General features: G+C 33.8%; 1 protein-coding gene across 1 annotated transcript; it reads right to left on the bottom strand.

Moving 5' to 3' along the window:
* Positions 1–2,484: 2,484 nt before the first annotated feature.
* LOC142612609 (peptide chain release factor APG3, chloroplastic) lies at positions 2,485–9,532 on the bottom strand. The gene is made up of 15 exons (XM_075784714.1): positions 9,332–9,532; positions 9,189–9,245; positions 7,776–7,856; positions 7,608–7,665; positions 7,411–7,514; positions 6,843–6,894; positions 6,404–6,453; positions 6,031–6,096; positions 5,770–5,934; positions 5,273–5,345; positions 5,006–5,138; positions 4,527–4,584; positions 3,515–3,562; positions 3,037–3,120; positions 2,485–2,822 (listed from the first exon to the last, which is right to left on the bottom strand). Exons 1-15 carry the CDS (start codon positions 9,479–9,481, stop codon positions 2,751–2,753), a joined length of 1,251 nt encoding a protein of 416 aa, XP_075640829.1. The 5' UTR covers positions 9,482–9,532; the 3' UTR covers positions 2,485–2,750.
* Positions 9,533–12,679: the final 3,147 nt, after the last annotated feature.

Raw genomic sequence — 12,679 nt, 5'->3', positions numbered from 1 at the left:
ATCACTTCTTTTGCACTTGAATCTCAATGACTTGATGCAATTACAAACTAAATGAAATTCAAATATAAGGAAAAATTGCAGTTACAACTGAAACTTTTAAGTTTTAACACAAAGTTTTGCCAACAATAAAAATGTCTATGTATTTTAAAGGTAAAAATGCAAAATTCACCCTCTAAGTTCCATAATTTTTCATTTCAGTCTTCTAAGTTTCATTTATTCTCAATCAAGTCCCCCCTTAACGATATGTAAAATGTTGTCGATATCTACATGTTTTGTCATTTTTAATTTTAATTTATTATTTTAAGAAAACGTTAATTTCAAAAACAAAAAATAAAATAAAATAAAATAAAAACCAAAAATTATACTAAGAAACGACCAACATCATTGAAGAACAAAATTGAATCCCTACCCCAATACCCTAGCCCAATACCGAGAGATTGAGAAAGAGAACGGGAGATACCGCAAAATCCCACCGGAATTCCATTCCGGATATCATAAACTCCCTCCCTTAAAAAACAGGGATATTACATTGTACTCTACTCGGAATGCAAAACCACTCTTAAAGATCGTCACCGATTCCTTGGAATTCATTGACGAAGTTCTCGACTGCCGGATCTCTGGGTGTTAACAGGACAAAGAAAAAGAAAAAAACAGACAAAGGTTTTACAAAAATCAGATCTAATAACCTTCCAAACATTCAAATTCCCAATTAGGAAAAAAGAAAAGAAAATAAAAAGAAGGAGAGTTTTTGGGACTAACTAGGGTTCAAAGAAGTGAGGGCAACAGTGTTATCGAAGGAGTAACTGTTGGTGCTTAAGCCGTGCTTCAAGTAATAGTCGTTGAACGCATACGAAGCCGTAACCACTATGTCGCTTGAGTCATAGTAGGGCCCGCCTTGCTGTATTGGGCTGCAGTCGACGGCGCCGAGCTCGCAGGCTCAGTCCAGTGCCGTTTGCAACGCCGCGTCCTCCGCGTAGTTCTTCGCCACGCACCACAACTCCGTGCCCACGACGCTGGCCTGGGCCTTGGAAACCGAGGAGTGGGAGCATGAGGACCAAGAGATCCAGTAATTGTTTACTATTCTTTCTTTCCCCACTTTGTTATTTGGAACTACTTTGCCTTTTGTTTTCAAAACCCAATCTTAGGGGTGTTTAGTTCAGCTCTTTAAAAGCAACTAATTTACATTTTGGAAAATGGGTTTCTTGATTTTCAATTTTGGGTGTTAAGTTCTTCTCTCTTAAAGCAACAAAATGGGTTTCATGATTTTCAATTCCGGTGAGATTTTGTGGTATCTCCCGTTCTCTTTCTCAATCTCTCGGTATTGGGCTGGGTATGGAGGTAGGGATTCAATTTTGTTCTTCAATGTTGTTTGTCGTTTCTTAGTATAATTTCTGGGGGGTTTTTTTTTATTTTTAAATTAACGTTTTCTTAAAATAATTAATTAAAATTAAAATTTTAAAAAAATGACAAAACAGGTAGATAACGACAACATTTAACAGATTGTTAAAAGAGGACTTGATTGAGAATAAATGAAACTTAGAGAACTGAAATGACAAAACTCAAACTTAAATGACTCAAATAAAAAGTGATGAAATTTAGAGAGTGAGTTTTGCATTTTTACCTATTTTTAAAGTTGTTTTCCATCGAAAAAAAAAAATGAAAGATCTTTATTATCATCCATAAAAATGATAACCTTTCAAATGAATTTATGTCACATTATTAACCCTATATCATTAAAATGACCTTTACATCCATAAATCATGATAAGAATTTTTTAAAATATAAGGGTTATCTGAAACAAAATTAAAAGATACTGTAGTATGTAATTTAAATTCTTTTTTTTATTTATTTTTTCATTCAAGAGAAGTGCATTAATTGACTAATTCTCTACTTACATGATTTTATTAAATCATGGTGGGTACCCCAGTCCAATCTGCTGGGATGGGCCCATCAGGGCCATTTCGGAAGTTGGGCAGTAGGACCGGTTCAACAGAGAGACCAATAGTCCAGCGTCAGGTTGTGGGTCCAACTAATTGCTCTGCAATCTGGGAGAGGAGTAGGCCCATAATGGCAAGGTATTGACCATTTGTAAAGCTGTGTCATAAGACTCATAAGTCATAACCATACTCTCTATTTCTAACCAATTCTACTCTACCTTCCTCCACTCCCCTTCTCTCCCCCCTCAATTCAAACAGGCTCTAATTTATGTGATTAATAGATTCTGAATTAGCGGTGACAATTTGTGGATTTTAATTGTTTTGGGATTAGACAAAGCTCTTCCAAGTTCTAAATACTAGCCAGTGTTTCAGGCCAGGGTGAAACAACACAGACATGCAAGTTTCTAAGCAAATTTGCAAAAATAGAGCTAAATACATGTGATAGCTAATGTCCAAAGTTCATGAAGAAGAATAAGTTCATTATTGTTGTTGGGTGGGGGGGGGGGGGGGGGGGGGGGGGTTGTTTCAGATATGAATACCCTTTATCTTACAATTTCAACAGAAACCATTTCCTCATTTCATCTGTACATACATATAAAATAAAATAAGGGTCTTCTAATCAAACATATCAGCCAATTACAGGAGAATGTTTTCATGTAAACAGGTTTTGGGAGCAGATTTCGTTTCCTTCATTTGCTAAGAGCAACTTTTTTTCTTTTCTTTTTGATCAGTAAGAGAAACTTGATTAATGGTTCCCTACGTATCTGATCTAATAACCTGAATTTACTAATCACTTGCCATAAATGCTGCTAATCAGCCAGTTGGAGCAACTGTGGACTCTGCGAGTTCCTCTAGTAGTTCCTTCTGCTCTGTAGCAGCACAAGCCTGCAGGAAACAAGCAAAAAAAAAAAAAATTGAGTCCTGAAACAAGCATTTCAGTGGCAGGGAAATCATTGTGCTGTTTCTCTTTTCTAAATAATGTTAATATGTGTATTACATTTCTAAACATGAACTATGATTAAAATAAAATTAGGGAAAAAAAAAAAACAGAAGAAATTGCACATCAATAAAAAGAGACTATGGCTGCCAAAAACAGTACCTGGACTGCAGTCTCTATATCACCATCAAGGAAAGAGGTGAGCTCAAAGTTCATCTTTAGCCGGTGGTCAGTAACCCTATTGTCCTGATAAAAATAATGAGGTGTTATAAACTTCCTCAAAACCTTCCAAGCTTATCAACACCAAAATGGACATTTATATGACTTATCTCAATATAAAACTACCCTTCTTCAAGACAAGACAGCCAGACAGGCTTATAATTCAATGAGCAATTGGGTTGTGATTAGCTGCACTGAGTGACTCCCAATGAAATGTCTTATTTATTCACTAATACACTGATAAAAAGGTTCTTTTCTTTTTACACTATCCATGCATTTCTTGCCTTTCTTCCACTTACTGTTAATTAATTCAGATAATTTTTCATTACGTGTAATTAGGGTATAAAGTGGTCTCCTCAATCTCAAGAAACTGGTCCCAGTAGTAATCTCAAAGAAAAATGGTAAATGCAATAATAAATACCTTAAAATTATATGTTCGAATCTTTTCTGCACGAGAACCTGTGCCAACCTGCATTTCAAAATAAACATAAATCATACTTTGATCCAATGTCAAAAAGCATCATCTTAGGACATTTGAACAAAAAATTATTCAGAAAATAAGAATTATCCAAAACACAATCAAATAATATCTGGGCAAACAAGTTCCACAGCTCATTCCATAAGGACTATAACCTCACATCAAAAGTTGGAGAGTGCATATATAATGGCAACTGGGTGGAAATTAGCAAGAACACTGCTGGTCATCTAGGATCTCACTATCATCGATTATTTGTATTAAAAAAAAAAAAGCAATTAAGCCTGATAACATAAAGCAATACAACTCCTATCGTCATTCATCTGGAACAGCTAGATGCGTACATATCAAGATTCATCTTCTCTAGGTCAATCCAAAACATTTTTTAAAAAAGGGGCACAACATTATGTAGTTCTTGATGCATTTGGAGGTATACTAGATAGGATTGTTAAAAAAGAGGCAGGAAACAAGCACTAAAAATAATGTCAGTGACTCTCATACTAGAGCACATTGATGTGCAAACACATGTACAACATTTTAAAAGTTCCCCTATTACATCTCTAGTTATCTAAATGTTTCTTCCAGTGGTTAGCTTATAGTATAACTTCTCTGCACTAGTTGCAACTGAACAATGATAAAATTAGCAATAATGCCTTCAAAATGACAAACTGAAGATTGAAAGTATGTTAAAGTAACTTATTGCTAAATATTATATGTTTCTTAACTTAAGAGTCACTAATGTACATTAGGTCAACTTATCAATAATATACTCAAATCAACACCTAAAGAAATCAATGTGAAATGTGAGACACTAAAGATTGATAGTATATTAAAGTAACTTTCAATGTGAAATCAAACTGATGATTGAAAGTATGTTAATATGCCAAGGTAGTGTTGTTTGTTTCCTTAATGTTGCAATCTCATACACATCTCAAATATTTTCTAAGCTGAGAGATACCTGTGATTTCCGTTGACTGCTTATCTTTTCTTGTTGCTCCCTTACTTTCATCTCATACCTGTAGCAAGTTCGGGGATCATCATAAACAAACAACAATACTTAAAAGGGTAAAAAGGGGGGAAGAAGACAAAACATGCAATTTTAGAGCGAATATATGGAATTCATAGTTGTCAATTGCATGTATGATATAACAGACCAGGCCTTCAAGATATAACTAATAAACAAGAAACAACCATATATGATGGGTCAGTCCCCATTAAAAATAATATTAAACACACACCTCACAGAAGATTCAAACCTTTATTTTATGGACACATTCAGGAGAAATGAAACATTTAGGAATGAGGGGAATACTAAAAATTCAAATTGTAGTGTGTGTGTGTGTGTGTGTGTGTGTGTGAGAGAGAGAGAGAGAGAGAGAGAGAGAGAGAGAGAGAGAGAATGATAGAATGAGAATTAGCACATGGTGAATTGCTCACAATTTTGCTCGCAACAACTGAAAAGCACGATCCTTGTTCCTGAGTTGAGTCCTTTCTTCAGTGCAAAAGATGCGAATTCCTGTTGGTTTGTGGACAAGATCAACAGCTGTCTCCACCTTGTTGACATTTTGGCCTGCATGATGATCACGCAAAAGAAATGACTTAAAGAGGATTTTTCATTCCTTTTTTTTTTTCCTCCAGAAAATGAAGCATGGAAAAGCAAATCACTATATGAATATTTATTTTTGCAATTTTGCAGATTCATACCTCCTGCACCCCCAGACCTTGCTGTTGTTAGTTCAATATCTTTTGGGTCGATCACTACCTCAACGTCATCCACCTAAATCAAGAATTAGCATAAGCTCGAAGGATATAGTAAAATAAATAGGCATCAAGGAGAGAAAATAAAAGACAAGACAAACAGCATTAACTACAACACATTCACAGCCACAAGAACAAGCATCCAGATTCTGAAGCAGCCTTAGACTAATGTTTTTTAAAGCATTGTCCGCAAATATGCATCCAAATATCAACATTATGAGGTATTGTTAAGGATTTGTGAGTCATTTTAAGAAAGAGAAATTGCATGCAAAATTTTCTAGTAGAAAATGGTTGCCATCCCCCAGACTAGACAATAAAAACCCAGTAAAACTTGATTACCTCCCACTGCTTCTGACATTGAAGATTCCAGTTGAAGCTAAAAATATTTGATATGAATTTTATTCAAAACCACAGATGTAAGTGGCACACCAAATGCACTCTACCTCTGGCATTATGGCTACAGTTGCAGTAGATGTATGCACACGACCCTGCGTTTCTGTCTGAGGAACACGTTGAACCCGATGAACACCGGACTCATATTTTAATTTGCTGAAGACACGATTCCCTTTGATCTCCATCACAAAAGTTTTAAATCCTCCTTTTTCAGCCTTAATAATAGAGAAATAAATACATAAATAAAAATTCTACAAGTCACATAGAAACAATAAGACGCATAATTTTGATGGAAAGTTAGGAAGACATACATCTGAGCTTGATAAGGGGGTGCACTTCCAAGAATTTCGTTCACTGTACTTCTGATACATACGGACCTTGAGCAAAAAAATCAAATGGAAGGAGCATTAGAATGCATGCAGAAGCACTTTCAGAAAGGATGAAACATAGTACAGAAGCATGTGACTAATTCGTATTCCAGGAAATCATTAACAAAACAAGTATATTCTATATATTCTGTAAGCTAGACCCATTAATCTCCTGTCAATGGTAAAAACTTTGACTGCATGGCCAGCATCTTCCTCATATGTCAATAGTAAATATTTTTTCTATTTTCCAATTCTGTGTGCAACTAAAATGAATCAATGCCATAAATTTGGAAGGATAAAAGAAGCATGTACCTACAAGATCACCAGCCCATATTCCAGCCTCATCGCCACCAGTACCCGCCCTTACTGTAAAAGAAGAAAAATTCAAGAATGACTGGATGAAACAGAAGAAATTGCAGAATATAAGCAACACTAGTTAAGCACAAGGAAATATGCACACCACTTTTTAATGTCTTGTCAGCAGAGCTAAGGCTGCATGTTTAGCATTAGAAAACAATTCCAAAGTTTGAAATCAACCAATTCATAACCTCTAAGGCATTCGGCCTAAATTAGACCAATGCTTGATAGATGGATTACATCACCCAAGCCATGGCTCATTATCATAAGTAAAAATTATAATCAAGATCAGCTAATCCACATATGAGGATCCATTTTTACTACAGCTATAGCCTAAATGATATTTGGTTAAAAATTGATCAGATAGTACAATTTATCACTGGCAGAAGAGAACATACCTTCAATCATTATATTTCTTGCATCAAGAGGATCGGAGGGTAGCAGTAGCACCTATTAATGTAAAAGGAAATTCCATGTTTTTAGCTTCCTAATTAGGGAGAAATGCAAAAAAGGGAGGATGAAAAACAATAGGGCATTCCAAGTTCAGAGAAGAGAAAGATTAGTATCAAAATGAAAATGAGGATAAAAAGCTTGGAGTTTTCTCTAAAGCTCAACTTTAGAATGTTCATTAAATTAATAATTTATTGATCTCAGATCAAGTCTATTAGTACCAATTTGATGAAGCTGCTGTCATTTCATGAGTGAAGCAGCAGGTAAAACAATGAATCTAGTAAAAATATATACTGCTTAGTCAAATAAAATTTTAGGGAAAGAGCTTCATAAAAAACATTAAAAAAAAAAAATAATAAAAAAAAAAAAGAAGAAGAAGAAGAATAGAGAGAGAGCGAGAGAGAAGAATATATATAAAACAAAATATGAAGCATTTGAAGAAGCATATAATTATAAAACATTTCAAAAACGTATACATATATTTAAAACATATATCACTGATACAAAGTGGATAACCTTTAGCTTCTCCTCAAGCTCTTTGAGTTGATTGGATAAAGACTTAATTTCATAAGTTATCATCTCTGCCATATCCTCATCAGTGCCATTCTCTTTTGCTAGAGCTGAAATGAGAAACGAGCAGAGGAAGGTAGATGATTGTTAACACAAGCCTTAATATTTTTATTTTTTGCAAAAGTAAACAAGAGGGAGTAAACCTTTTGCCTCTTCTAACTGCTTCTCACAGTCCTTCAAACTTCGAAAGGTTGACACAACCTACAAGTACAGAAGAGAAGAACAACTATGTCAGTAAAAATTGCAACTAACTGCAACACAGTGTTAAAAGTAAAACCCACCCTTATAAAAAGTAAAGTGAAATACAGTACCTCATCAAGCTCAGCCATAGATTGTGCCAGCTTTTGGTATTCACTGGGATTTGAGACAACTTCTGGATCAGCTAACTTGACCTAAAAAATATTATTGGGTAAATTCAAATCCAGCGTTAAAAACCAGATCAACTATCAGGGCAGCACCATAACAAGGGACTATACATTGTGGATATAAGAAACTAGGTTTCATAGGTCAATCACTGAAAGCCTCGAATAAAGTTCCTTAAAAAATAAGGGGTCAGATTGTAGATAAGATAATACATCTACTAATCTGCCTTGCAAAATTAGTAACACTAGTTTTATACTTGTCTTCAGATTCCCCATTAAGCCCATGATCTGCACATACCAGTGGCTGCAAAGAGTTCCAAAGGGATAAAGGCTATCTGAGGAAAGGACACAATGAATGGGTTTAACTATAATGGGTCTACCTTCAACCAAATTTGAAATAAATAGTCTTGAATTTGATTCAAAAGTACATTTAAGTCCTAGGTTTTAACCTTACAATATATGTTAATCTAGTCCCCATAGTGGAAGCTCTTTTTATACTTCCATAATTTCCTTCGGTAACATAATACACTCTTTTTTTATAGGTTATTGCTTTCAGTAACATAATCATGTCTAACTCTGGCACTTTTCATGTGTTTATTGACAGTTCATTCTCTTGTTCTCAATAGGACAAATTAACCCTTACTTTGTGATTCATCACTTCAATCAACCATATTTTATGCATAAAATGTGATTTGTTACAAATCAGCAGAATTCAAGAAAAGCCTGAATCCTTATTAAAGTTGAGATGGTTATGCTCATTGGCTAATCAGAATCGGCTACATGTATTTTTTCCCACCATTACATCCTATTTAAAACTATCTCTCTACATAGAATGTGATTCCTTCCACAGAAATGGTATGTATGATTCTCTAACAATTGGTCCATGATAATTGGTCATCTCCACCATCTCCTAAGCTAAATTATCATCCGCCTCCCCACCTTCTTCTCGAGGACTTTGCTAAGTTTCAATCAAATCTTCAAAAGACTATATCCCCATTATTTTGCAAACTACTTCAAAATCCCAATTAGACGAACCATACCCAAAAAAAAAACCCCCAATACTCGGATTTGGAAATACAAATTCCCTCTTAGACCATTTTATAGCAAATCATCACAAAACTTCCATATCCTATGAGTACAATTGCCAATAAGTTCTAACTCATATGGCACTTCCTCTGAGCCAAGGGTGAGATTGTGGGTCCAAAACACACTGATTAAATGTAGAACTTAGCAATTAAAAAAACAATTACAAGTACAAAACAACAACTAATTCAAAAAATATATGACTGGCCTTGAAAAACACACACATACACTGATACACATTAACAGTGAAACAATTCACTCAAAGCTTTTCAGGCATACCGATAGGTCTTTCCAAGTCTTCTCAGCAGACTCCAGCTTCGTTATCAAATATGGTTCCTGCATTTCACCAAAATAAATAAAACCCAAGTGAAAAAACAAAAACAAAAACAAAACAAAATTTTTCTGGGATTTTTTGTACTGACCGCCATGCAAACGATACTTGGAGCTCTGCGAAGTGTATGAGAAGGTCGAAGGACAAGACAACCTCTTCTGGGTCGGTGGTCATGTCGTGTTGGGAACTGGGTCAGAGTAGTCAAAATCCGAGCTGTTGAGCTCATTGTTAAGCCATCCATTGCCTTCACAGTTTTAGCAGGATTGTGAGGCGCACATATAAAGCTTCTATGCTATAAGTTCAGGATAAACAAAAAGAAAAAGAGTGGGAGTGTTTGGTATTCTGTTTGGGCAGTGAGTTACGGTAATCCCAGTTTGGGAACTCAAGATAATACCCATACAGGTCAGGTGTATCTAAATCTGTCAGTCGTTCTAATTTAGACCTGTTTGATAAGAGATTTTTAATAATGTTGTTATTTTGTGAAAATACATGTAAGTAAAAAAATGTATGAAAATATATATAATGTTGTTTAAATACTGAAAACTGTTATTTAAACAATAGTAACAAACACCCCTGAAGTTTAGTGGAACGAATTGACCCATTGTTACCCAATTAAAGTGTCTCTATTAAAGTGACTTGATGTTGTGTTGACTATTGACTTGCTTAATGCAAAATGACCCAATCATATAAATGTTAATTCTATAGTTCAAATTTGATAAGAATGGAGTGTAAAATTTATGTTTTACACCATTCAATAAAAAAATTATTATATCAGTTTTTTACTTAAAATTCAATACAGCATACCACATATAATAATATTTCAATAAACTCTCAAGTAAGTTAAATTTTCAAATGAGTATTAGAATTAATTGAGTGTGATTGTGTCTATTCTTTAATATCTAATATGATGATATACCATGTTGGGTTTTACACTACATCTTTATTGAATTTAATTTCTAATTTTATACAACAAATTTGAATTCCAAATATAATTGAGTAATTAAAAGGATTTTAATAATTATATTGATCAATTCTTCATTTTCAGTCATTTTAAAATTTGTTGAAATGGGTCATGTTCGCATTAACCCAATACATGTTTATTAAAGGAATGGAAATGGGTCATGTCCATATTACTTAATACAACTTGTGTACTAATTGATCAATATGCTTAATATATGGGTCATGTTAGAGTTATAAGGTTTTGATACTATTATCAAATAGGTCATTCCACTATCCTTACATGGACATAACATAAACACAACTTACTAACACAAATTACTTTCACACTTAAGAGTTTTGACTTTAGTGCTAAGCTTGTATTAGACTCAAAACTCGATACGACTAATGAGAGTTCCAGATACAAAATATGCTCCTATCTTCTTGTCCCCTATCGAATGAACGAAAAACCCACCTATGGTGGGGCCATTTTTGCCATCTGAATTATCGATGGCTCATATGTGAGCAACCTAAGATTAGTTAGAGGTGGCAATCTTATTAAGAATCAGCTTGGTCATTGGATTTGTAGTTGTGTGAGGCAAATTTGAATTACTACCAGTTGCAGGTTCTTAGGGATGGCTAGCATCTTTCCAACACTGCGAGAGTACGAGGTTTACTAGTTTTGAAGTTGAATTGAACACCTTGGACTAGTCGTTATGCTTATGAAGACACCTGAGGATGTTAAACTAATTCTAAAATCTATTGTTGATTGCTGTACCTCCTTCATCGAATGGTAAGGAAGATCAAAGTCAAGCACATGTAAATAATGGAAAGCTAATAAAGAGTGCAAATGCTTTGGCTAGCCTAGCCTACAGGCAAACTAGAGATTTGTCTTGATTTCAATACCTATCCAAGAGGTACAGTCTTTTGCTGACTTCGATTTGTCTAACTTAATAGCATAACTTGCTCTCCTATTTTTAGAGAATCATGGTTCAAATTTTTCTTACCTTTGTAATTGCTGAATTATTATTAATTTTCTTTAAAAAAAAAAAAACAAACAAACAAACAAATCTTTGAGGTTTAGTTTTTATTTCCCCTAATGAGAGAGAGAGAGAGAGAGAGAGAGAGAGAGGACTCAAACTAAACCTTATAACTATTTTAGTATTTTTCTTAATACCAAATCATTTAATTATAAACACCATATCTTGGGTTTTGTTTTGTTTTTCTTTTGGAAGCATCATAGTGTCAAGTGCATCATATGCATAAAAAGTCAAAGAATTGTTTAGGATGACCACCAATTAGCAATATGCAACGTCTCTTTATGCAAATTAAATAGACAACTATAATTTACAGCACACCACCACCACCATAAAATAAAATTAAAATTAAAATTAAAACACCTACCAACCCCCAAGCAAGATGTTGACGTTTTGAGTGGGGACAAAAAAAAAAAAAAAAAAAAACCTCCAACGATAAAGAAAAACAACGGAATCTATTCAAATTAAAATTTGCGTCACTTAAACAATGTGTTTACAACAATAATGGAATTTATAATAGATAGACGCAACAAAAACATGAAGAGCACAATTTCTTGATTACCAAAAATTTTCACTACTTTTAAGTCTTCGTTTAGGAGTTAATAAAAGAATTGAATAGAATAATCATAAAAAAAAAGAATATAATGGAATGAAATGTGTTGGGAAACAACAATTTGACTCCCTACAGCTATTCTAAAAATAGGATCGAGTGGTGTGATATTGAAGATCGTAAAAAATTTGAGTGTGTCTTCCTTATCACCGATTGGTTTTGAGATGGAATGACACAACTCATGGTCTGATAAATGGTATCAAAGTTAAGATCACGAGTTCAAGTCACTAAAGTGTAATTATAAGGGAGAGATTACTGGAGGGACTACAATTTTACTTTCTACAACCTTTTTAAGAACATGCCTGCGTGGTGTGATGTTAAAGGCCATAAAAGATTTGATTGTGTCTTCCTTATCACCAATTGGTTTTGAGATAAAATAGCACAGCTCACGGTCTGACAAAATGTATTTAAGTAAAAAAAAATGAATGGAAAAAAATTGAATAGAATAGAATGTATTTAAGGAAATGAATTGAAAATAATGAAATGAAATTAAGTAATATTGTTTGGATGTTTTAAAATAAATGAATGAAAAATGAATGGAATGTAAGTAACTTTGTTTGGGAGTAACATAAAAGAATAAAATAGAATAATTTTATGACAATATTACTATTAAACCTTTTTTTTTTTAAATGCTAAATACATAGAGGTATTTTGGGAATTTTGGTAAAAAATTGATTAAATATAATTTCATTTCCTCCAATTCCTTCTAATTTTGGGAATAAAAATTTAATATTTTGAGGGAATATAGATGAATGAGTGTCCCCTTCTACCATTTTCATACTCTCTCACTTAAATTTCCAAACAAGGAAATAATTTTTCATTATCTTCATTAAAACTCCCAAACAAAAGAAATAGA

Source organism: Castanea sativa, chromosome 10 (assembly GCF_040712315.1).
Source record: "Castanea sativa cultivar Marrone di Chiusa Pesio chromosome 10, ASM4071231v1".
Taxonomy (NCBI): domain Eukaryota; kingdom Viridiplantae; phylum Streptophyta; class Magnoliopsida; order Fagales; family Fagaceae; genus Castanea; species Castanea sativa.
The sequence above is the reverse complement of the archived record's forward strand: the minus strand, read 5'-3'. Positions and strand labels throughout refer to the sequence as shown.